The sequence below is a fragment of the Lepidochelys kempii genome, chromosome 22 (assembly GCF_965140265.1).
Source record: "Lepidochelys kempii isolate rLepKem1 chromosome 22, rLepKem1.hap2, whole genome shotgun sequence".
In the NCBI taxonomy this organism is placed as follows: Eukaryota; Metazoa; Chordata; order Testudines; family Cheloniidae; genus Lepidochelys; species Lepidochelys kempii.
The window spans coordinates 12835656-12862271 of NC_133277.1; the positions used below are offsets into that span (position 1 = coordinate 12835656).

Genomic DNA, 26616 nt, shown 5'->3' on the forward strand with positions numbered 1-26616 from the left:
ATGAAAAACTGTAGGGGACTCCGCCAATTCTTCTCCTTCCCTGCCCCCTCTCCCCTTTTCCAAGGGGGAAAAAGAGAAGAAAACAAAACCCCAACCGCCACAACTCTTTCATTTTATTTGGACAAAAAAGTCAAAGTTTCTAAGGGAAAATTCAGGGAAAAAATAAGAAAAAAAAAAAAAAAGAAAAGAATTCTTATCTTTTTCAAAAATGTCCACAGAAAACACTATTTTTGGCCGGCCTGAGCTCTGCCAAGCAAGCTCTGAAATCGTCATGTATTCAGCTTTGAGGCCCGCTGCTGGTAGAGGCCTCAGCAGAGGACAGTTTGATTCTTGTCCAGCGTGAAAGTGTGTTGGGGTGGAAAGGGGGCTAAAATTGTTCTGGTCACATGACTGGCGATCACATAATATGCGGTAAACTGAGAAGACGTCATGCTGAGGTTCTGATTGATTTTTACGTTGTATCGCCCACATTGTTCTCTTTTTTTAAATGCATGGCAGAGTTTCCTAAAGCTCTAGATGCATGCCCCATGGCATGAAGTTTATATGACATCAAAATCTAAATCGATAAAAATACTAGGATCATTTTATACCAAGTATGATCCATTAATTTTCTCCCCTACCTGTACTCATCACCTTAAATCCTAGGGAGATCCCATCTTAAACAACAACACATTTTATTCACCATATTCATTTTAATTTCAACCTTATTTTGTGTGTGAGTATTACATGCGAGTGCACAAGAGAGACCCAGTTAAAGCCGATGTCATTGACCTCACACTCTCTTGCCCTACCCACATCTGCAAGGAGGTAAGCTCAGCTCCTGATGGCAAAAAAAGTAATTATTTTCGAAACAAGCTGCAGAACCAGTTGCTGCGTCTTAATCAAAATTATTTTTCTTTTTTTAAAAAAAGGATATAAACAATCCTTCTTCCCAAAACCTGGTTAGGCAAGAATGTTCTGGGTGTGGGCTGCCTTGTATAATTAATCACACAGCTGTGGCTTCTGATCCCTTTGTAACATCTCTCTCTCTTGCTCTACCCAGCATAGTTCTGGTGTTCTCCACCTCCCAGCAGCTCAAGGTGTGTCATTTAGGCAGAGGCTTTCCTGCATTCTGCCTCCACTCCTTGCTGACCCAACCACCAGCAAGGTTGCCTGCTCTACAGAGAAGAGCAGTTGGCCAAAGATCTGCTCCGTGCCTAGAGGGCTGAGAAAGGAGCAAGGGTAGAGAAAGGCCAATTCATCCCTCTGCACAATGGAAACAGGGTGTGCCGCAAGGACAAATGGCGTGGCTGGGAACCAAGAAGATGTGACTTGTCTGTCCACCCCTAAGAAAGATGGAGAGGAGCTGAAGAAGTCCACCAGTCCCAGTGGGGGTGAGAAGGAAAATGCCAAAAACACTGGCAGTTCTTCTGTGGAGACAGGGAAACTGAAGAGCTCTATCTACTCAGGGACTGACTGGAAGAGGCCGATCATCCAGTTTGTGGAGTCAGACGAGAAGAAGTCAACCTACTTCAGCATGGATTCAGGGGATGGGAAGAAGCCATCATACCCTGGGGTGCAGCTTGGGGATGTGAGTCGGCCCCCCATCTCCTTTGTAGACAAAGGGGACTTGAGGAAACCGCTCTTCTTGGCAGAGTCGAAAAAGACCTTCTTCTCCAGTGAAGGAGAGGGCAGGAGGTCAGGGTACTCAAGCGGGCAGATGGGGGATCTGAAGAAGCCCTCCCTCCCTCTGGTGGAGACAGGGGACCTGAAGAGACCCAGCTACAACACCGCCAACAGAGTGTCCGGGTCGAGACCCCGGGTGAAGCTAGAGGAGGTCCTGTGCGACTCCTGCATCGATAACAAGCAGAAGGCAGTGAAGTCCTGCCTGGTGTGCCAGGCTTCCTTCTGCGAGCTGCACCTCAAGCCCCATCTGGAGGGGGCTGCTTTCCGGGATCACCAGCTGCTGGACCCCATCAAGGACTTTGAAGCCAGGAAGTGCCCGCTGCATGGCAAGACCATGGAGCTGTTCTGCCAGACAGACCAGATGTGCATCTGCTACCTCTGCATGTTCCAGGAGCACAAGAACCACACTACAGTGACGGTGGAGGTTGAGAAATCGGGGAAAGAGGTAACGCTCCCCACTGCCTGTTCCCATCATTCTTTCCACTCATCTAAATAGTTGATAGCCCCTGTTCTGTTCCCACCCCGCAACTCTCCCCACCCCAAAGAATGTCTAGGTATAAAGTTACTTACACAGGGGGGTGGAGCATGTGCAGTGTCCTTGACCAGACATTGCCGGTATACTAGATGACATTAGTAAGGTGCTGATATGGTCTAGCAGACTGATCTTGGGGATTGAGGGTGGGGCAATCTGGGTTCTAGCCCCGGCTGTGCCCCTAGCTCACTGTGTGACCTTGAGCATATCATTTAAGTCCCAATTTTTTAAGAGCGACCTCACATTTTGAAGGCCTCAGTTTTTCGGTACGCAAATGTAGTCAGGTAGGGCCTGGCTCGGATTCAAGGTGTCTCCAGTTGGGGACCCAAAAGTGGCGGTCCTCAAAAAATCAGTGGCCACTTTTGAAAGGTTGGTCTGAACCTCTCTGGGGTTGTTTTTTCCCCCTGTGGAGATGACAATAATGCTGGCCCTTCCTTTGCTGAGACAGAAACTGCACTGTCAATGCCAAGTGTTGTTTTTACTGAGCTGTTCGCAAGTACAGAAGCTTGTAGGGCTGGAATCAGATTGAGGGATGTGATCGTTCCCCTCTATTCGACATTGGTGAGGCCTCATCTGGAGTACTGTGTCCAGTTTTGGGCCCCACACTACAAGAAGGATGTGGATAAATTGGAGAGAGTCCAGCGAAGGGCAACAAAAATGATTAGGGGTCTAGAACACATGACTTATGAGGAGAGGCTGAGGGAGCTGGGATTGTTTAGCCTGCAGAAGAGAAGAATGAGGGGGGATTTGATAGCTGCTTTCAACTACCTGAAAGGGGGTTCCAAAGAGGATGGCTCTAGACTGTTCTCAATGGTAGCAGATGACAGAACGAGGAGTAATGGTCTCAAGTTGCAGTGGGGGAGGTTTAGATTGGATATTAGGAAAAACTTTTTCACTAAGAGGGTGGTGAAACACTGGAATGCGTTACCTAGGGAGGTGGTAGAATCTCCTTCCTTAGAGGTTTTTAAGGTCAGGCTTGACAAAGCCCTGGCTGGGATGATTTAACTGGGAATTGGTCCTGCTTCGAGCAGGGGGTTGGACTAGATGACCTTCTGGGGTCCCTTCCAACCCTGATATTCTATGATTCTATGAATCCTAATGAGAGGGCATCTGCAAAAGAGTGTAGTACCCTCACTATTAAGTAAGGGCTAAAGAAAGACCTTCCTACCTTTGTTTACAGTCTGTTTGCTGCGTGGATGTGGTATGCTTACTACAGAGGCATGGATTGAGGTCAGAGCCCCATTGTGCTAGGTGCTGTGTGGGCTAGTCCTTGCCCAGAGACCTTCCAATCTAAATAGATATGACAGAAAGAAAGGTTGATTATCCCCATTTTACACATGGGGGACTTGAGGCACAAAGAGATCAAGTGACTTGTCCAAGGTCACACAGGAAATCTGTGGCAGAGTCAGGAAATGAACCCAGATCTCATTCCTGTGCCTTAAGTGCAAACTCATCCTTCCTTTGAGGATTGGGAAGCCCCTCAGATACCATGGTGAACAGGACAATACAAATTCCAATATGGACAGAGCTGCTGAGAATTCTTCAGCGACACTAAACACAGAGAACTGGTTTAACTCTTCCCAAGACCGAGCAAAAGGAAACTGCCTACCCTTTTCAGTTAAGTGCATGCAAGGGGGATTCCCAGGGAACCTAGAATGATCAGATATGTTAATGGTGAAGAAGGGAAGTCTATCTAATCTCCATCCTCTCATATGCAGTTTGTAATCTTGCTTGCAACATTGTCCTCATCTAGCTGCTTTTTAAAACCAGCCTAAGTGATGGTTTGCTCATATCTCAGCAACTCTCTGTATAAAGAAATCCCATCTAAATCCCTGAAGGTCTTTCTCAGTCTACAGGTTAATTTCATGCCTCGTTGTTACATTTGATGCTTTGTAGCATCTGCATCGCCCCTGTTCCCTTTAACATCATGTCTGATCTCAGGGAGGTCCCCACTTAATCTCTGCTCTCTGCCTTAGAACACTGGCCACCATGTTCTCTCTAGCGCTTCTGATTAACTCAGGTCTCCAAGCGGCCCTGTATCCTTGCTGTTGCGCAATGGACCTAGAACATCCTGATTGTAAGCAAGTGACCACAACTGGGCAGAAAGATAGCCTCCCCCCTCACTCAGGATTTAAGTGATGTTATTTGATTTCTCATATCTGTCTGTGGCTATTTATTTGGCTCTCATTAGTGCCATGGCAGAGCCCCTGGGGAACTCAAACAGGACTTCAAATACATCCCTGAACGGTTGTTGTTTCCATTGCTGCTAAGCCTAAAGGATTTAGGGGTTTATCAATATGAATCACTCACATGCACAAGGGTTTTCTAGACTACAGGTTTTGGCCATGTTGGAACGTGAATTAATTGGAAATCAATTAGTTCAACTGTAGTTACTCGTTTGTTTCTGGTGCTGGTTAATTCACTCTAGGCTGAGACATAATGAGAAAGGAACATGGGAAAGTGTCTATATTAGTATTTATAATGGCTTGTGAGTGGTGGAAGCTAATTAACTTGAATTAAAAGGCCACCACAAACTGGAGTCCAGAAACCTCCTACATACAATCAGGTCCTTCTGCTGCTCATCATCATCTAATAACAAGGGAAATCTGTAGGGATTCTCCTGCCTTGGAACCCACTGAAATTTATCCCATATACATTATTTTTCTTTCCCGTTACACTTGATCCTATTGATTGCTTTGAATGCCTGAAAACACAGTAAGACGCACCAGCGTCTCACGTACCAAACTGTATTTTCCTTATTGTAGGCACCTCTACAGTCCCCTGACCATAGAGTCTGAGCACCTCACAATCCTTTTAATACGTTTACCCTCACACCGCCCCTGCGAGGTAGGGCAATATTGTTATCCCCATTTTACAGATGGGAAACTGTGGCAGACAGACAGACAAAGTGACTTGCCCAATATCACACAGGCAAGTCTGTGGTGGAGCAGGGAATTGAACGCTGGTCTCCTGGATAGCAGTCCACCCACCAGACCATCCTGCCTCTCCCTGTCTTTCCCTCTGCTACACTGCTGAGTATCTGCTTAAAACCTCCACAAGGCCCCTTCCTGGTTAGTTTCCTACTACAGATTTAAACAAACAGTAACACATCCTCAGGGCCAGGCTGTTTAAAAAGCAACAAATCATAAAGCTAAGATAGCAGTACAAAACATCGGCAAATGATGGCCGCCGATAGCAAATGCACACACACAAAACTGATTCCCCACGAGAATTCTGCAGCACAGATGACACCCAGCATTTTAAAAGGAGACACTCAGTTCACAACCAGTTTTGTAGGCCTGTTTTCAAGCAAGGACGCATCGGAAATACCCAACAACCACTGATCTGTAAATAGCATTGCATTACCGTCCATCCCTAGCCTTAATACTCTGTGTGTCAGATCATATCTAGTGGAGAGTGCTTTGATATTTTTTTCTTTTCCCTTTAAGGAAAAGTTTACATTGTACAGCAGGTTTAATGAAGTGGTTGAGAACTGACATTCAGTGACTGGAACTGGGCGTTGCTCGTTTCAACAAAGCGGCTTCTAAAGGGGACGCCTTTAAAAGGGGTGAACAAGGCTTTGAAATTGACTGTTGATTCTGATGGTGCTTCCACTCACGGCCCTTTCTGTATTGTTACAGACTGTCTGCTACAGAGCAAACAGTGCACTGATACACACAATGGAGGAGCTTCCCCCCTCCCCCCCATTGATGTAAGGTGAGGTTTTGGTTTGGCTTGTCTATGAGACCTTGTGTACAGTGGAGGTTTCAGCCACTGGAGAAGTCTTGCTACTCTCCTAGATGTGATCTTAATGCAGACACTCTATTCGAGGGCAGCACACCTTGCTCAGGTGTAGTTACTGACAACCTGAAGACTGGGTAAGCTGCACATCATTGCTTAGAGCAACTTTGCTTCTTCGTTAAGATTTTGTGTTGTTGCAAGTTCAGTCACACAGGAACCAGGGCCAAATCCACCAATGTAGGTGAGGCCAGGAGTAACCTGAGCAGGGGTTCTCCAAGCTTTGCATTCTGCAGACCGTTATGGGAGGGAGAGCTTGACCCAATTCCCCCCCCCCACACTGTTTGGTTCTTAAACTATTGGGAAAAAATTGCACAGTATCAGAGCAAAGCTAATAGATCTGGACCTTGGGGAAGCCTTTCAGCACAGGGGAATTTTCCCTAAGTGGTGTAGAGCTGGCACATTGTCTCTATGATATCCTAAAAATCCCTCCTGTAAGGCTGCTCCCATGCATAGGTGTGGGGGTGGCTGAAGCCTCACTGTGCTCCGGCTATTCCCAGCTGCCAGAATAGCCCCTTTGGGCCACAAGCAGCTGAGTGGAATTTAGGCCAGCCCTGAGGCTGCTTTAATCTACACTGGATGCTAAACCGGCCTGCCAGGTAGCCCCAGAATAAAGGCAGCAAAGAGGCACCTTTCCCCAAACCCTCTGGTTGTGTGCTTGGATGTGCTCAGACCCTTAACTGGGTTTGAAAAAGAACTGGATGAGCTCACAGAGAATAGGTCCATCAATGGCTATTAGCCGAGATGGCGAGGGACTCGGCCCCATGCTCTGGGTGTCCCTACACCTCTGACTGCCAGAAGCTGGGAGTGGACGACAGAGGATGGATCACTCAATAAATTGTCCAGCTCTGTTCATTCCCTCTGAAGGACCTGTCATCAGCCACTGTCAAAAGACAGGACACTGGGCTAGATGGACAGTTGTCTGATCCAGTGTGGGTGGTTCTTACCCACTAATGAATTGGGACCTTTGTCTTCAGATCTTTTAATTCTCTTGTCACTAGTTATGCTGTATTCACATTTCCTTCTCTTTCCCTTCTACTCCCAGCCTATCCTTAGATTATTTTCCCTGTTCTTTTCTGTGAAGAGGTTTTGCATCTTCCATCCTTGTTATAAATTACCTCTCCACAGAGCACTCTAATTTGCTTCAGTTACTCCCTCTCCCCCGCTATCAATCCACTTGATTTAATCTGCATCTTCCTTGCCTTTTGCTGGTGTCTTCGTAAGCTTTCCCATCTGCTCTTGGCCCTGGTGCCATATCTGGTGTGGATATCTACAATAGTTAGATTCCGGCTACCTAAATTGCCTCTGATTTACACCAAAAATTGTATTCTTGCTCTAAATCATAGAGAAGTGTTTTTTGTTAAAACAGCTGCCTCACCCCTCCCCAGAGGCAGCTGCATTTCAGTGCTGGAGGCAGGGATAATTATAACTTATACAATGAGCTAGTAATAATTGGGGAAATCTTGTTGGGATCCATTTTCATAAAAAGTACCATCAAAATTCAGGATCATCACCACCACCATCCATCCATCAGCTTCAACTCTCCTGACAGCGCTTTCTATCCAGTCCCCCCCTCCCTTCAGAAAGGGTCGATCCATCCCAAAGAAAGCCCCAGTGCCCTGCAGACCTAAACCCCTCCACACTGCCACTTGCTTTTCAGCCACATGGCCAAGATCTTGTTCTTGACAATGATACCAATAACCCTTACGAGAAAGCCACCTTCGTAGTCCAACTCTTTCCTTGACTAACCATTCAGTGTTACCACAAGGTAACCCAACAGACCTGGCTGTCTGTGAAAACCCCTTGCCGTTCATTTCTGAATTTGGGCTGGCTATTCGAGGATAATGGGGGCTTGGATCCAAAGGGTTCGCATCCCATGGCGTCCCACCTCTGCACCAATGGTTGACTGTGACACATATATGATATTGCACAGCCTGAGGGAGAGAAAGAAAGCCTTCAGGCAGGCTGCTGCGTGGTCAGGGACGGTTCCAGCATAGGCTGCTCCGGGTAACCTATTCCTTAAACACAAATCAAGGAATTAAGTCTCATCCCTTCACCTTCCTGCTCTGAGCAAAATCTCCTCTATCTTCGATATTTGTATAGCCCCCCGCCCATTGTCACAGTACCTTTTCCTGAGGCCAATCCCCCTTCTTCCTCTCATTGTATGTGAGCCGGGGTTGGTAGGTGAACAAGCCCCAGACGCATCCCTTCCCCAGCCACTCAACCTGCTTATGTCTGTTTTCCAACCTCTGTACACCTGGAACTCCAGGACATGACTATGTGGCTGGTCACAGTCCAATAGCCCAGAGGGACCTCCCCGGACCTAGGAACCATAAAATGGTTTGGGGGACCTTTTTAGAGGATCACAGATTCCAACAAGCAAAGACTGTTGTGAGAGAGATTTTGCGGGAGAAACAGGGATGCAACTTTTAACTCCGCTGAGATATATTGGAGTGGCTGGATTTTTTTTTTTAAAAGGGGAAAAAACCTGGCAAATTATGTTTCCCCTGATAAATACGGACTTATTAAAGAGGGACAGTTAGAATCAATGGGTCTCAAAAGCTGCTGTGGTTTGCCCAAGCTCAAGATGGCACTCTGATACTATGATGATGGGCACAAGTGTAAGAACCTAGTAAATAGATTTCCTTCGCTGGAGCTTGGTTGCTCTTGTTTGGCTGACTTTCTGCCATGTGCATTATTTATGTTGTGCAGCTGATCTCTTAAGTCACATGGTACTCCTTCCACTACGCGACTGGATGACTGAAACCTTTAGATCCTACTAACACTACAACTATAATTAAGATAGGGAACCTAGTTACAAGGGTGGTTGAAATTGCTAGAAGTAGCTAGAAGATCTACTTTTGTTAGCCACAGCTGTAGCAGCTAAATCACCTCTATGTGGCCCAACTTAGTACCCCAGAAACAGGGACAGAGTGGGTTACATACACAGTGAGTGACCCCAGCTGCCAGCGGAGCCAGTGAGAGTTAAAGGTACTTTGCATCTTTGAAACTAGCTTTAGCTTAGCTATGGGATACAGCCCAACTGAATCATATCGTAAGCACACCAGCATTACAGCCAGATTCCCTGACTTGGTTACAGTTATAGTGTAAACCCAGCCTTATTACCCAGACGTGGAAGACCTTGAAATAGCCACACATTCTCCGGATGCAATTCACTGTGCTGTGCAAAGAGGATAGCCACCCATCTTGGCTGATCCAGGGACTGGACTAGGGACCTCCGGAGCTAAAGATATGAATCTCTACAACCTGCGCTAGGCTCTAGAGGTGGGAACTATCCCAACCTCACCCTTTGAAGACAGAATGTGGAGGGAAACACAGCAAACACTGATAGGTGGGTTACACAAACCCGTAATTGCATAGGTATTCGGGCTCTCTCTCTTTACATGAACATTCTCATCAACAAATAAAGCAGTTGTACAAATGTTCGTGAGAAGCCAATAAAAGGGATTCATGAAGGTATCAAAGGAAAGTTGCGGATTTAGACCAAGCAAATGTTCCCAGTCATCCCCGCACCCCCTTTTTTTCCCCCCTTGCTGCCTTCACCCAGCTCTATGAGAACATTAAAACCCTAGACTAAGAGCAAATTAATCCACAGTCCTGTCTAAACAGAATTCCTGCCGGGGGCGTCATCCCCTGGTTGCAACACTGATCAAACGTCATTCCATAATTACATGAAAACTGCTAGGGCTGCACAAACACGCCCTGGGTTGGGCCCTTCATTTCATACCCAGCTGAATTTTGAAACAAGCCTCTTGCCCTCTAGCTAATGACTCCAGCATGATTAAAAGCAGTACCATTTGCAATCCCACCCTTCCCAAGCAGGAGATTCTGCTGCTTCCTTTGCTTAGGGAGCCACATCTCTTGACCCAGCTGAAGGCATTGGGATCTTTTCCAGCTGCCAGGGTATGATCTCCATTGAAGTGGTGCCAGGAGCCTGTAGCTCCCAGCCATTATGGTTCAGGGCCAAATGCATAAGTAAAAGCAGAAATTCTCTTTGAAGTAGGCCATACGCTGCTCGATTTCACAGGTCTCCCCCTCTCCTCCCTCCCACAGGCTGAGCTCTCGTTGCAGAAAGAGCAGCTGCAGCTGAAGATCATAGAGGTAGAAGATGAAGTGGATAAGTGGCAAAAGGAGAAGGATCGCATCAAGGTGAGGATGGGATGTTTCTCTTTGGCTTTCCCCAAATGCTCCCTTCCCACCCACCCACCCACACACTTTCCAGTGTTTTTCATACTTGCCTGCCCCTCTTGCCTGCCCCCTTTTCCCGTGCTCTGATTTTCCGGTTCATATTTTCACATCACACTCATTTCTCCCTCCTTCCACTCCTCTCTTGTCACCTGATCAACCACACTCACTCTAAGTCTGGGAGAATGGTGTCTGCTGCAATTCTCTCATGACACACCCTGTAGGAGACCAAGAACACAGAAGATGGACTTGCTAGATGATTATCCTTGTTACTTTCTTGCCTGGGGTTACTGGTGCTTTCTCTCCGTCCAGCTGTCATCTCCAAAGGTTGGGTTGGCTCAACTATACTGGCATAGTTAAAATGATTCAGCCCCCGCAATATGGATCAAGTTATACCAATAGAAAGGTGCCTTATACTGATACAGCTTATTTTTGTATGGAAAAGGGTATACACTATACTGGTATATCTACATCCACAGGAGGGGACCAATGTAAATATCGGCCAACATAATTCATACCCTACCTGTACACCAGGCCCAACAAATTATGTACAGTCAACAAGAAATCCTGCCTTCTCTCAATCCTTCCACAACTGTACCTTGGTTTTCTTTTTTCCTTTAATATTATTTTGGGAAGCCAAGCTAGAAAGCTTCGGCCTGAACATGGGGCTATCCTTGGTCATTCTGGGACACAATTTCAAAAGGGCCAAAGGACCAATCCTCAAAGGTATTTAGGTACTTCCATTGGTTTCAGAAGGAATTAGGCACCAAAATACCATTGAGGACATGGGCCTAAGTGACTTATTTTCAAGTGTCACTTCAGAACCTAGGACTCTCTTGAAAGTCCAAGGGACATAGGCTTGTCTACACTAGAAATGTTTGCTACTGTCACTACACTGGTATAGTGTATACACTGGTATAGTTAACATGGCAAAAACCCTCCAAGCGTGGACATATTCACACCGGTACAAAAGTGCTTCTCCTGGTAAGCTATATCAGTACAACTGCATACACACTAGAAGTAATAATGCTATAGCCATACTGGTAGAACACGACCCTAGCAAATAGAGTTATACCAATGTAACTTTTATAGCGTGGCCAGACCTTAGGTTAGGATCTCTGCTCCCATGGGCTGGCTGCTAAGAATGCTCTGCCACCCCCCAAGCCTCAGTCTCAAGAGTTTCACTCTAGTAAGTGACTCCCTTTAAGTGACACTGATGAATCTTTATTTTGCAGTAGCACCCAGAAACCCCACCCAGGGTCAGGGCCCCATTGTGCTGGGTGCTGCCCAAACACAGGCAGGGTCCCTAACCCAGAGAACTTACCCTCTAAGAAGTCTCCATGCTACACTTCTCCCGACACAGCCTAGGATTTCAGCCTCTCCAGCTTGCGTTTTGATAGGATAGGGGATCTGCATGCACAAATGCTGCCTAACGGGATGAAGGGGCCTGGCCATGTGTGGAATAGCTGGAGGTGCTGGGGAGGGATGTCTGCCTCCAACATCATGCTGTTCTTCCTCTCCTGAATCTACATTGCGGTTGTGTTCGATTGCTGGAGTCCCCGGTGCGAGAGCCTCATGCCATGCACCTTCTATATCCCCCCACTAGAATTTCACCACCAACGAGAAAGCCACCGTGGATCAGCATTACAAAGAGCTGGTCCGCGACCTGGAGAAGCAGCGGGATGAGGTGAAGGCTGCCCTGGACCAGAGGGAAAAGACCGCGGTGGAGAACATAAAAGAAATTGTGGAGGAGCTAGAAGAGAGGGCAAAGCTGTTGCAGGAGGACAAGGAGACCAGGGAGCAGATACATCAGATCAGCGACTCCGTTCTCTTCCTGCAGGTAAATCGAGGCTGCATCTTTCCTCCACTCCTGTTTCTACTGAGAAAGGGATACCTTTGATGGGCAGATGATCCAGCTGGTGCCACAGGCATAACAGAACGGGGTCAACTGATACCGGCTGGCAATCTTGCTGTGAAATGTTAGGGTCTGTTTTTTTGGAGACATACCCCTGACATAAGCAGGAATCAGCTAGCTGAGCAGGGTATCCAAGGCTTTCACCCAATTTCAGAGGGAGTTCACATGATACCATATTGCCTATGAGCGATGCGCAATCTTAGCTGATTGACCCTGATACCTCTCCTGAAATCTAACATCCCCCAGCCTCCTCAGAGCCCTCATCTCCATTGCATCTAACTTCTCCTGTACCCAAATCTCTCTTTAGCCTTCTCTGCATTCCAGCCTCTCGGTACTTTAACCTCCACACCTTCTGGGTTGGCAGGAATTTGGCGCAATGATGAGGAACTATATCGCCCCGCCGTCTCTCCCGACTTACAGCGTCTTGCTGGACGGGGACACCATGAGCCCGTCGATGGGGCTCCTCCGCGATGATCTGCTGAACGTCTGCATGAGACACGTGGAGAAGATCTGCAAGGCAGACCTCAGCCGGAACTTCATAGAGAGGAATCATATGGAGAATGGTAGCGTTTCCCTGAGTTGCTCTTCCCTCCCTCTTTCTGCTTTCTGTTCATATCCAGAGTCACAGTATTTCCCTGGGAAAAAAACCTTCAACCTTCTTTTTTTTTCCCATTGAAATTTTCCAGCCAGCTGTGCCCATTTCCCAGAGTCCAGCAAAGGAGGTGACCCAAAGTCAGTGATCAAGTCAGAGCTCAAAGGTCAACAGACTTAAGCTTCTGAGTCACTTTTGAAGATTCAAGAGTCTAAATTCTAAGGCCAGAAGGGACCACTGTGATCATCTAGTCTGCCCTCCTGTGTAACACACAATTGGACTTCGCCATCTGTGACTTAGGCCTTCCAACACTGATTGTAGCAATGCTTAAATATCTTTACAAATCTCAGGCACTTTAGAAAATTTTACCAATAGTTTAATGAACACTGCTTAGAATCTGGTTAATGAGTCCAAAGGTATTCAAACTGTTGGGAAAAGTTATTTAAGGTAATCCAAAAACTCTTTACAGCTGTCATGTCTGCAAGCCACAGTTACAAACTCTGTCTTCTTTCAAGTGTATCTAGTGACTGCAAGGAAATAACTCTACAATTACTTATTGGCCTTGATTAACAGATTCCCCCTGAGTCAACCCAACAAGCTCACCTGCAACCCATTTGATCTTCCATTGTTAAAAACTTCACCGGGAGAAATAATATATTAGTGGAGTGAAACCTGTTTAATATCAGTCTCCAAAGAGACTCTGCTTACTCTTAGTTGTTACAACAGGTGCCCGCTTAATAGTCTTGCAAAGAGGCAAAACATTCAAACGGCATCCTGAGAGTTTTAATACTGCAGAAATAAATCAGAGCAAATAAAAGACAACTCTATTCACTAATGTAAGAGTCAAACCAATGTAACTAACAAACTAAACATTGGGTCAAATTCACCTGTCTGCAGGGAGCTAGCAGAAGGCTCACATTCCACTCAAGGCCTCACAACTAAGCTGAAGTCAGATGTAAGCGGCACGTAAGCCTCGTGTTGGCTCTTTGCACAGGGTCCTGACCCTAGAGTCAAATCCACTTAGATAGCTTTGTGCTGTACAGCCACCATCACTTCACCCCATTCCTAGGGGATTCCAAAGAGCCCTGGGTAGGAATTGCAAAACTAAGGAAGTCTATTTTCAAAGGATCCATCTTGCAAGGGCAAAATGGCCTTCCTCAGACCTTTAGGGAGAAACCAAAGGGGAACAGCCCTGGCCTATGCTGCCCCACCCCACCCCCACCCCTCTCGCCTCTGCTGCTTCCAGTCCTACCTCCTGCTGACCCAGGCTTTGCTCCGCTTCTCCAGGGGATCACCGCTACATGCTCAACAACTACGATTGGAACCAGCCTGACAACGTGAAGAGATTCTCCATGTTCCTGACTCCAAAAGGTACCGTGGCTGACCCTTTTCTCTCAAGCTCTCTGTCCGGCCACGGCTGGGCTTCCTCTAAACAAAGCATGGCAGATAAGACTCAGACATGCAACATATGCCTTGTAATTTGCTTCCTCTGACCATTTACTTTTCACATCACCATCCTGGAATCGGGCAAATTCAGCCCTTTCATACTGTTCATGCCAGGTCTGGATCTGTCCCCATGTTTTCTGTCTAGCCTAAAAACACAGAGACATTTTTGCACTCTCTGAAACAGGGCAACAGACAAGGTGCTGGCCAGGGTAACCGGCTTTGAATGCTTACATGCTTCAGTGCGAAACCTGTAGGAGCACAGAAGGGCTCAGGGCTTCTCTCCCTCGGACAAAGATGTGCTCTTACCTTGTCTTAGCCAACATGAAGTAAAACCCGAGCGAAGACGGGGCAGTTTGAAGTTTTAACAGGAGTTAGCAGGCTGAGCTCTTTACCTCGACCTGCTAACGTGTAGGAAAGCTCAGGAGACTTGGGTTCTACTCCCCGCTCTGCCAAGGGATAGCTGGGGAACATTGGGCAAATCATGGCTCTGCTCTCGCTGCCTGAGTTTCCCCATGTATAAGTTAGGGATAATGACGATTCTCGTCAAGCACTTTAAGATGGATGGGGGGAAAGTGCTGTATAAGAACTAGGTATTATTATTATTACACATTTTAACAAAACAAGTATTTCAATACATGTTGGCTGGTAATGTTCATCCCCTACCAGCTAGCACATGTTAAAATATAACTTTGCCTGTCTACACAAAGGTGTTAGCGAGCATGATTTACACAAGCACACCTTTTAGCGTAGGGCTTGCCTTCACGGGGAAACTGAGCAACAGAACAACAGTGATCTAAGTATGCCAATATAGCTATGCTGGTGTAACTCTATTTCAGAATGCAAAGTGGCTCTCTCTGGTACAGCTTAGGTTGATTTTGAAGCTGTTTAAGCAACACCAGAAAAATGTCACTTTCAACCCTAGAACAGTTTCCACATGGTGAGTTACGTTAGCGTCGGTTCAGCAGTATAAATGTACACCTGTGTAACTACCTGTGTTGACGAGCCTCTAGTGAGGACAAGGGGCTGCTGCCTTGCACCTTGTTCTGTCACTTACACAAAGAAAATGCAAAGTAGGTATAAACTGTTACCCTCCTGAATCAGTAGCATTCTACAACCATTGTGTCTGGTAGAAATGACCTCACAGTGCAGTTTAGTCGAGAATTCGTTGCCAGTATAGATGAATATAAATAAAAAGGAGGCAAGAAGAGAGTAAGAAGATATGTGAAAATGGTAACCACATATTTAAGGTTCCCATAGATCTGACATCTGGAACTGTCACCTTTCAGGTTCTGCTTCCTGAGTTTCCAAAACCACATTTGGATTTGCCCAGTGTTTACAGCTGTTGCTCTGCACAAATAGATGTGGGCAGAGTGTAGGCCTGTGGCTGCTATCTGTAATTAACAATGGCATTTCCCTGTTTTGCAATATCACCTGCTGGGTTTTACAAGGGTGCCATGTGAATGCCAACGTTGATCCATTTGTCTGGATTCCCACTTTTCCTTTAAGGCTCATTCTCTTCTCCATTTCAGCCCATACATGGATTCCCTAGCAGCTGCCTTATTGGCTCCCACATGTGTTTGTGTGAATGACAAGGACGTAGCACTCTAGAACTCATCCCAGCAGTGCTGCTAGGGTACACTAAGGCTTCAGGGCCTGCCTCTTCCTCAGCCCAACACAACTGCACAATTCCCTACTAGCCTGCCTAACCAAGGATCAAGTTCTGGTTGTCAGACTGGAGAAAGGCATTTTCTGAAGGCTTCTTTATTTTGCATGTGGTGGGTTAATTTAAAAAGGAACCTAGATCCAAACCATCCCTGGTTCTAAGTTGCAGCTGCTGCAGTCATGACACAGCTGCTTTAGGTCTTTACAGGTTTCATCCTATCAGGGAAATACTCTGGACAAGCTAGACTGTCGGCCAAAGTTCATGTAAAGAATCCATCTCCCCATTTCCCAGAGCTGGCTGCAAGTCAGCCACACCCCCTCTCAAAGCAGAAAAACTACCACACAGGTCCAGGTCTTTGGGCTGTTAAGCCGAATGTCCTGCCTCTGGCAGTGGACAATTCTAGAGATGGGTCAAAATCAAAAACCTGGATCCTGAACCCCTCTCAGCCTTGGGGCTTTTAAAATTTGATCTGAATTTTGCAGTCCGAGATCATCTCTAACCAATACCTGATGCTTCAGAGGGAGGTGAAAATTCCCTATAATGCACCGAAATATTCGCTGCACAGAGAGAATGGTGGGGATAGATATTTCCTGACTACTGCGGCTGAAGCATGAGATTTGAGCACACAGAATGCAGATATAGTGAAGTGAGGGGAAAAATCTTGAGTTTCTTCTGTCCAGTGTCACTGAGCTCTGCTGTGCTAATCCTCTTGGAACATAGAGATTACTACCTACAAGACTGGGGTTCAGAGCTGCAGTCCAATGTGTGCCCCACTTGTTACCTCCCCTTCCTACTCCATGCTGGAGGAGAACCCCTGCTTCTTTGTCTTACTGGGGAGCAAAGAGAAGCTGATCTTGCTACATTGCCTCCTGGCTGGGAGCAAAGATCTAGCCCTCCTGAACGCCCCCCTGTATCTGCCAGCAACCTCTGCAGGTGCTGAAGAAGGGACCACTCCCAGGCTGAAGTAGAGGGGCTCTCTTGGCAGGTAGACCCTCTCCTGTTGTACACAGATTATAAGGCCACTGATCATCTAGGCCCAGCTCCTCAATGTATTTAGGCACCTAACTCCACTTGACTTCCATGGAAGTTAGGCTCCTAAATACCTTTGAGGAACAGGGCTCTAATCTGACCTCCTGTATCACACACTCTGTAGGATCTCCCTGAATTAATTCCTGTCTGACCTAGAGTAGATGTTTTAGAAAAGGATCCAATCTTGATTTAAAAATTGCCAGTGATGGAAAATCCACCATGACCCTGGGTCAGTTGCTCCAATGGTTAATTGCCCTCATTGTGAAACATTTGCACCATATTTCCATTCTGAATTTGTCCCGGTTCAGTCTCCAGTCATTGGATCATGTTTTAATCTTTCTCGGCTAAACTGAAAAGCCCGTTATCCAACCTTTGTTCCCCATGTAGGAATTTACAGACTGTGTTCAAGTCACCCATTAACCAACTCTTGGTTAAGCTGAATGGATTGAGTCTCTTGTGTCTGTCGCTATATGGAGAACTGCACTGAATGGGACATTCACTTTAATAAACCATATGAGAGTCACAGATTAGTAGCGCACAGAGCTGGCTGAATGCTGCAGAGCCATGGTTGGAATTCACACAAATGCCCTCAGCCACTCCTTGGTGGTTTGTTATTTGCGTGTACACACTGTAGGAGAAGCAGCTGCGGCCCTAACGGCACCCAGATTGGCACAAGAACAGGGGATTCGTTCCCTACCAAGGCTACTCCTTAGTTGGTATTTGCTCTCAATCATTTGCTATTTCTGTTATAATCAGCCAATGAGGGAGTAAAATCAAGACCATGTAATTTAGGCAACAAGTCACCTACTTTGAAGAATAACAAACAGCACAGAGTGAGAAAGTGAATACTTCCCAAAAGACACAGGGCGGCTGAAAACTGCTTGTCCAAAGATCTCAGCCAAGAGATACATGTAGTAAAGCCATTTGCAGACAGCAAGATTGGTTCATAAAGGATTTACAAACAGGAAAGAGGGCTGGATCCCAAACAACTATTCCTCATGACAAATAACTTCACAGCAAGCGATCAAACCTGTACATTCCTTCGATACCCATCTCAGTGCACCTCTCCCTGCGTTTGAACAGGCACCCCCTCTTGATGCAGTGCTGGGGACCTTGCACCCCCCTCAATTAGTTTTCAGGAAAGGTTTTTACCAGTAGGGGTTTTGTGACTGGGCACCACAGGGAACCCCTTAGCACTTGCTAAATACAGGGACAGTCATCTGCTTCAGAGCCTTCTAGCACAGTGGTTCTCAAACTTTTGTACTGATGACCCCTTTCAAATAGCAAGCCTCTGAGTGCGACCCCCCCTTATAAATTAAAAACACTTTTTAATATATTTAACACCATTATAAATGCTGGATGCAAAGTGGGGTTTGGGGTGGAGGCTGACAGCTCACGACCCCCCCATGTAATAACCTCGCAACCCCCTGAGGGGTCCTGACCCCCAGTCTGAGAACCCCAGCTCTAGCAGCAGTAGCTAACTCAAAAATCCTCACAACAATCCCTGTGGCATGGGTGTTATTCTGCGCATGGGGAAACCAAGCAAGGTGAAATGACTTGCCCAAGGTCACACAGCAAAGTCCGTGTCAGCACTAGAATTAGAAGTCAGGAGTTCCCGGCTCTCAGCCTGGGGTTCCACACACACCACTCTCTAAAGCAAATGATTTAGTGCATGTGCAGATTAGCAGCGAGAGATCTATCTAGAGGATACTACAGGGAAGCAAGCATGCAATGCTTAATCTGATGGTCCCACAGTACCATATACAATGACAGGCTGCCGAACCAGCTAGTGCAAGTAATCCTATTGGGTACTAGAGTGATGTGGTCAAAGGTTATTGGAGTTGGATTCATTTGCAAATCAGTCATTTGTGACCATCTCAACCCCTCATCTAGCAAGGGGCAGCTCTCTCTCTGTTTAAACCATCTGAAAAGTTGGGACAGGGAGGTTACTTGCCCCTGTATCTGGGAGCGGTGCAGATGTTACAGCACGTGAAAGGAGCATGAATGGAAGTGCTAAAATGAGAGCAGCCCACAGGGTGGTAGCAGACGCATATCGGAGATCCGACTCCTTTCCTCTTTGCATATGCCCTCAGTGCCTGGTTGCTTGGAGGAGAGGTAAGCAGCGGAAACCCACATCTCTGCAGCAAGTGCTGGGGAAACCCTGAAGCACAAGTCTATGGTGGTGGAGGTGAAGTGAGAGTGTGTGTGTAAGCAAGAGTCCCAGCCTCTCCCTGCAGGTATCTCTGGAAGATCATCATGCTGACAAAGCTTGAGTGGGCAACTTAATGTAACTAATGATGGCTTTTTGTTACATTGACGGAGCTTCATTCACACAGCTCAGAAAGAGGGAGAGAGAAGCCGCCCTTCTTTTCCCACCCAGGGCACTGTGAAAAGAACAGACAGACAATTCTTCTGCGGCTTGGACCGAGCCCTCTGGCTTGCTTTAACCTCACCTATACCGTGTTGGTTCTGATTCTAAGTCTGTCAGGAGGACTCTTAGTGGAGCAACACCAGGGCATGGGCCTAGGTCTGGGACATCAGGAGCTGACTGCTGAACTGGATTCTCTTCTCTTGCAGCCAGTTTCAGCAACCGAGCGTGGGAATATTCCTCCTTCCAAAATGCAGAGGAGACACTTGGCATGGGTAACTCTGCTTTCTCAATGAAAGGTATTCATTCCTACCACCTGTGTCAGGGCTTCTCGCCGGTTTCTACCGAGTCCACCCTTGCCCTCTTAGCCACCCTGACACTTTTGGGCAGCCCTATCCCACTATTTGAACCTTTTCTATTTGGTTTATATCATCATCATCTACATTACAACCAAGTTCAGGGCCCCATTGTGCTACACGTAGTTGGGGAGAGTCCCTGCCCCTTATAATCCAAATAGAGACAAAGGAAGGTAGGAAATATTGCTATTCCCATTTTACAGATAGGGAACCGAGGCACAGAGAGATTAAGTGACTTGACCAAAGTCATGCAGGCAGTCTGTGGCAGACACAGGAACAGAATGCAGATCTCCTGAATCTCAGGCCCGTGGCTTACCTACAAGACCATCCTTCTCCTCATCTCTGTTTTGTGTAGATTGAAAGCTTGGGGCACAGACTATGTTTGTATAGTGCCTAGCACAATTGGGCCCTGTTCTTGGTTGGTCCCTAGGCACAACCAGACTTAACACTCGCCCTTCCTCTTCCATCTCTCTTCATTTCTCTGTTCATACTCTTAACATTTTCTCATAGCTCTTCCACGGCTAGCAGGATTGTCTCCCTTTTACCACATGCTCTGCCATTAGACTCCCCTCAGCAGGAAGGGCCTGATCCAAAGCCCTGGTGAGGACTCCCGATGACTTCACTGAGCATTGCCCAGGGTCCCAAAGGCTGATGGTGAAGGAGCTTTGGTAGACTTGGAGTCTGCCTAATGATTCTAGTTTGTGGCACACTGGTTTACTAGGGCCTGGCGCCGGTGCCATCCATACCACATCACACGCGCCGTGGTTTCTCAGAAGAAAGACTCTTCCCTCTCTATGCAGAGCTTTGACACCATACAAACACCCTGCTAACATCTACCTTCTCTCACCTGGCCTGGCCACCTCATATCTACTCCCCCATTTGCAGCTCTGGCCCTTCCCTTCCTCCGATGGGTCCTGCTGTGGTTTTCAAAGTCCCCCAAGGAGGTTGGGATTTCAGATCCCTAGGCAGCTTTATAAAACCCAGACTGCCACCTTCTCCTTTCTCGTTTCTGACCCTTAAGAATCCATTAAAACTAAACGAGATAGCTGTTGGGTAATTAACAGTCCTTTGTTTGCATTCCCAGGGATCTCAGTTTCCTTCGCCCAACAGGTGCCAGGCTGTTATACAGATTGATGATTACACAGATAAGGACTTTTACCCCTGGAAGGCAACATCTCGAAAGTAACATAAGCTCTTCTCTTTTCCAGTAGGCAATGGAACTAAGATGCCGTATCAGTTCTCCCAGATGGGGCAGAGCTCACCTGGTGACTTCAGCAAACAGTCCGATGGGAGCCTCTTCACTAAGACTGGTATGGGGCTTTGGGGATTTAGCTGCTTTATACGTCCCTCTATCTGCTCCTTCCACCCCACTGTTCAGGGGTTAGATTCTGTAGTGACTGACCTGAGGGGGGTGTTGAATCCCATTCTCCATTGCTCCCCCTGTGAAAGGCAGCCTGGAGTAATGGCACACGTGGCCCCCTGAACACTCATTCCAGCTTGGTTATGGGAGTAGCTTAATGAAATGCAGGATTTTGCTAAACTTTGGGGTTGTCAGATCTAATGAACAGTTTGGGGTGATTTGTTGGGGGGCAGGGAGGGAAGGGAAAGCAAAGGAGTTATTTGGGCAGTAGTGGGGGGGAGGGAGGGATTCTGGTGAATGACATTCATTGACCCCTCCTTGTAATATCCTAATGGAGACACCTTTATGATCTTAATAATGTGGGCAGCAGTGTGGTCTAGTAGATAGAGCCCTGGGTTAGGACCCAAGAGACATTGGTTCTATTCCTGGCTTTGCCATTGGCCTGCTGGGTGATCTTGGGCAAGTCACTTCCCTGTTCTGTGCCTCAGTTTCCCCATCTGTAAAATGGGGATACTGAAATACTTTGAGATCTACTGATGAAAAGTGTTATCACCATCAATTAAAACAGAGGAACATGCACTTTTAGGGTGAAATCCTAGCCTCAGACTTCACTGGACCCAGGATTTCACCCTTTCCTCCTCACTGGCTACTGCCAAGAGTTGCGATTGCATCAATTCCTGCTAAACAGAGTCAGGCCTGGCCAATAAATGAACGGGAGAGCTCAGGATAAAAGCTATGATTAGGGTTGCTGGAATGCCGTCTTTCAGCTAAGCTGTAAATCCAAGGTCTTGATTTTTTGCAGTAATTAAAAATCCCTTTGCATTCTTTGTAAGAGTTAGAGCAATTAGTCTGGTATCTTGGCCTAACTTTAATTTGGCTAATGACATTCTGCCTCCATAATTTCCCCTGACATTTTAACTGGATAGGTTATTATTTCACTCCCTTTCCCTGAACTGTTGAATGGTGGTGCCACTATTCTAAGAGATGTTGCAATCCACCCCAGAAGTGGTAGCATTTCGGTGGTAGACGATAGGATTCCTAACTATATGTATTTTCTAATCCTGTAATTTCCGATGGTGCTTTCAAGAAGGGGGTAATACACAGAGCAAATCATAACCTCATCACTGCTCCTAACTAGCTAGTTTGTATTGTCGCAGCTTACCCTGCAATAGTGAGACACCAAGCGACAAAGGTGCAGCCGCAGACATGGAAATCCTCCAAGCAGTCCATGCTGGTAAGTGATAAGACCTGGACTTGCGCACTCATGGGGCTTCAGCAAGAGAAGGAACTGCTATGGGAGCACACAGGATTTTGGGAGTTTTCGGGGCATTTTGGATCTGGAGAAGGGGCAGCGACTGACTTCACCTGTGACAGTATTTCTTATTTTTCGTAGTCACCTCCCGTGTCACTGGGAGATGGGCAGAGTTGTATGGTTCAGATCAGATTCCAAACCTGCCCATGGCTCAGAAATGTTTGGATGCAGGGTTTTGGTTCAACCCCATTTCAAATCTTAATTTTGGGGCTTTAAATGGAAATCTGCTCCAGTCTAGACTTTGCCACAGTTGCTTAAATTCTGCAATATTACTGTTCACTGCATGGAGGCAGTGGCGGATTAATGATTTTGCCACCCCTAGGCCCAGAAATAATTGCCGCCCCCCCCCCCCGCCCCCCAGCAGCTCCCACCCCAGCTCGCTTCCGCTCCGCCTCCACCTCCTCCCCTGAACGCGCCACCGGGTCCTGCTTCTCCCTGCTCCCTGCCAGGGCTTGTGCGCGAAACAGCTTCGTGAAGGAGGGGGGAAGTGGGGGAACAAGGCGCACTCAGGAGAGGAGACGGGGCCAGAGATTTGGGGAAGGGGACCGGGAAGGGATGGAGTTGGGGCGGGACTGGGGGTGGAGGGTGCCAACTGGCACCAGGGGAAGCAGCCGCCTCTGGTTGCTATTATAAATTTGCCGCCCCTGCAAATTTGCCACTTTAGGCCTAGGCCTTGTCGGCCTAGGCGTTAATACACTGCTGCATGGGGGTCACCTATTATAAGTGTGGGCTATGGTGCCTAGAAAACACATTCTGTGGAGTCTGCGCACCACAGACCGGAGCATAAGACTACCTCACATACTGATCACACAGCCTTGAAGCCTGATGGGGTGTATCAAGGATCAGTCTCTATGAAAAGTGGGCCCAAATCATTGCTATTTTGTACCTTATGTAATCATTTATACCACTCCAAAGTAGTCATAAAACACTCCTAGACCCATGTGGTCATGTTTTGCACCCATTTTCTACTGGTCTAAACAAATACCAGTATTACCAACCCCATGTGTTCAAATCTCACAAGTCAGGCTGTCCAAAACTCAAGAGATTTTAAAAATAGTACATTTTGGGGCTGATTCTTTTTACTTGCCTTCTGCTTTTTGAGCCTTTATATTTCATGTTTTCCTTGAAACCATGACGGCTAGAGGCTTACTTTTCTTTAAAAAAAACAACAACAACAACACAAAAGCAGAGATTCTTAGGTAATAGCCTGACTCCAGGAGCTGGGGCTTCACAAAAACACCAAAATATCTCAATTCACAGGAATCAGAAACACTGGACTACAGAAGGTGCAAGGCCATTTTATTTAATTCCTAAATAAAAAACATACTGGATTAGCAAGCCCTTAGCAAAACAACTGATCACATAAAAACCTACTTGAACCTATCTATCCTGGTTCCTTTATCTCCCTTAGCACTGAAATATCTTAGCATCTTGCAAGATCTAAATTAAATGCACGAAGAACCCTTTCTCCCCCTCCCAAAAGAAAGTTTATCTTTTAATAATTATTATGCATTTGTAAGAACGTGCCATTGCCTTAAGAATTAGAAAGGGAAAAAAACATAGGAGTTAAGCACACTTACCAGCTAGAAGAGAAGAATACAGCAACCACTTGCAAAATGGCTGCTTTAGGGTGACAGCTGTTTGGCTCTGCCAAATTTAAAGGACTCAACCCAGGAAGGCATGCTGGGAAAATGTTCCCATAAGAGATATCTCTGCAGTAGGGGAAGTTAGGAGAGACCAGGAAGTTGCTGCTATAGCACATTATTGTAATGGGGGAAGCAAGACTAGAGAAATGGGCTTTCCAGTTCCATCTGACAGTCATGAGACTGAGTGCAGATCTACTGTCTACTAGGAGTGAGCCCCACAGTGGGCATGGACCTGTTGTGACAGTCCAGTTCCAAGAAGGCAATTCACACCCTTACTAGTGCCCTGTTATTAATCCAACAGTCTGGGTAGATTCCTCCCTGTAAACACTTGGATGTCTTTTGCATGCATACAGTAGTTGGGGCTATTTTATTTTTATGGCTTATATTCACCAGATAGACCTGAACCAAACAATCCAGATGATATATACGAGCACTAAAAAGTTGCAAAACAGATACACACGCTCTGGACTGCCGTGGCTCTGGAGGAGCTGTTACAGTCTATTGGTTCAATAATCTGGCTTTTAAAATAGCCTTAAATATGTATTTAAGTAATCCACCTTCTAAAAGGCCTGTAAATATTAATTCACGCACCGGACTGCAATGCTCCAGGAGGCCAGAACTGCTGGCCCTCAGAGAGTTATTTAAAGGGGAGCTTTTCTTCTTTCTTTAATTATGCTGGAAATTGGAGCTGTAAAGCAAATAGAATTGACACACAAGAGGGCATTGAACAGTAGGTATTAGAAGTGTGGTCTGAACAGCAGGATTGGATGGACATGTTACATCCATCCATCCATCTCATGCTCATCATCGCATAGTGTATGCGATATTAATTGGCATGATTAACAGAGATAAGCCCAAACCAGTCCTTTTAGCTATCTATCCAACCCTTCCCAAAATACAATCTGGATCTAGGTCAGTATATCATGATGAAGCAAAACCAAGGCTGCCTTTGCTTTGACCCCATTGTGCCTGTGCTAAGCAGAGGCATCTAGGTCATGAAAAGGCTGATTTGCTCATTTACCTTTGTGCTGGTTTAGCGCATATTCATGGCTGCACTAGTTTTGACCCTTTGGTACTCTGGCCACATCAGCATATTTTTGGAGTGGATCTCACAGGGCCCAGCAACATTGCTGGGAGCAGAGGCATTTGGGTAATTTCCATAAACAATGCCCTGCATTCCAGGAGGTAGTTAAGAGGACTTGTTGAGCTGGTGCAGCTACACACAGCAGAGAAGTCAAGGTAGATTTTACCAATACAGGTGGCTCTGAGTTGAAGATCTTGTCTGGGATGTTGCAACCAACTAGTACAACTAACCCATAATGTGGCTGTTGTGTTTTACAAGAGCTGCAAGCTCCCTTGTTCCAGCCAAGGTTGTTTTTTTTGCTACACACTCTTCCCAGGGGTAAACATGGCCAGACCATCCTGGTGGTAACAGCAGGATGACTAGGTTAGATGCTGATGGGAAGTGGCACAACTGAAAGCAGCAATGCATAGAGTGGGGGGAAGTTTGTAAAATAGATGCTCAAGTTCAGCTTTGTTCCTGCCCCTTTATCATTCACGAATATTTGCACAAACTGGGTTTTTTTTACACAGAACCCTATATTCACATGTGGACTTGAGGACCGACAACAGCACTGGTTATTTAACAATGGTTATTCCTTACAGTCACATTTAAGGGCTTTGCGTCATCCAGCCAGGGAGCAGAAAAACACCATGCAATTTAGCTGACCCATCACACACAGTGCACAGGTCAACGTTTGTGAGCATCCTATAGATTCAAATTTTAGTTCATCCACAATTTTAGTTCTGAGCAATGAAGAGCTACATACAAAAATCAAAGGGTGAAATTCAGCCCTGTCCAGAGGGCTGGCAGCAGACACATGTACTACCTAAGTCCTATTTTGACGGCTCACGTGGGATTTAATTAATGCAGATACTTGGTGTAGACCCTCTGCCTCAGAACAAAACTCACCCGAAGCCTGAGTGCAGTTGGAGAATAGGGTCTAAGTTTGCAATGAATAAGTCAAGCGGCTCCAGTTTCCGAAAAAGGGGAATGGGTGGTGTCTCACTGCTACAAAAATGTCTGGAACTGTTAATATATAACAGTTTGGGTGGAAGGGGTATGTGGGAGGGCTAATTAGATGGTGGAGGCAGTGCAAACTGAGTGTAAGTCAAGGACAGACTGCAAGCTACAGTCCTTTTAATTCACATGCCCCAAATTCTCCATTGCAGTCACACCACCGTCCCTTTTACGTCAACAAAGGCAACGGAATCACTTCAAATGAGGCACCTTGAATCCCACTGTCCATGGGAAAAGCCAGATGTGCCAGGAGTGGAGAACCAACCAAGAATTTTCACATATGAACCTGCTACTATATTAAACTTCCTGCTCTAATCTCTGGAGAGGCTGGATTGGGTGGTCAGCGCTAGAAGAAATGAGGACTTTTCCCAACTCATATTCGGTCCCAGGGCCATTTTATATTTCCCTTGAAAGCTCTGCAGCCCTGGAGAACTGTAACAAGTACAACCCTTGTAGATTTCTTATTCCCTGTCTTGCAACACCCTCCTCTGCCTGCAGAGCAGATTGCTCTACTTCTCCTAGGTGCTTTGGGGAAGGTGGGATCTTGGATATGGTATACACTGAGCCCTTCCCCTCCACAGTGTCATACCATGTGCTTCCTGCTCTCCCGACCACATAGTCGTCGTTGAATGAATTTGTAGAGCTGGT

At 46.5% G+C, this 26616-nt stretch overlaps 1 protein-coding gene across 1 annotated transcript; it reads left to right on the top strand.

Annotated features, from left to right (window-relative positions):
* The first annotated feature begins 1252 nt into the window (after nt 1-1252).
* TRIM29 (tripartite motif containing 29) lies at nt 1253-26289 on the top strand. Its single transcript, XM_073320898.1, has 9 exons — nt 1253-2110; nt 10070-10165; nt 11808-12041; nt 12481-12679; nt 13996-14079; nt 19424-19513; nt 20779-20880; nt 22088-22164; nt 26121-26289. Exons 1-9 carry the CDS (start codon nt 1253-1255, stop codon nt 26181-26183), a joined length of 1803 nt encoding a protein of 600 aa, XP_073176999.1. The 3' UTR covers nt 26184-26289.
* The last annotated feature ends 327 nt before the right edge of the window (nt 26290-26616 follow it).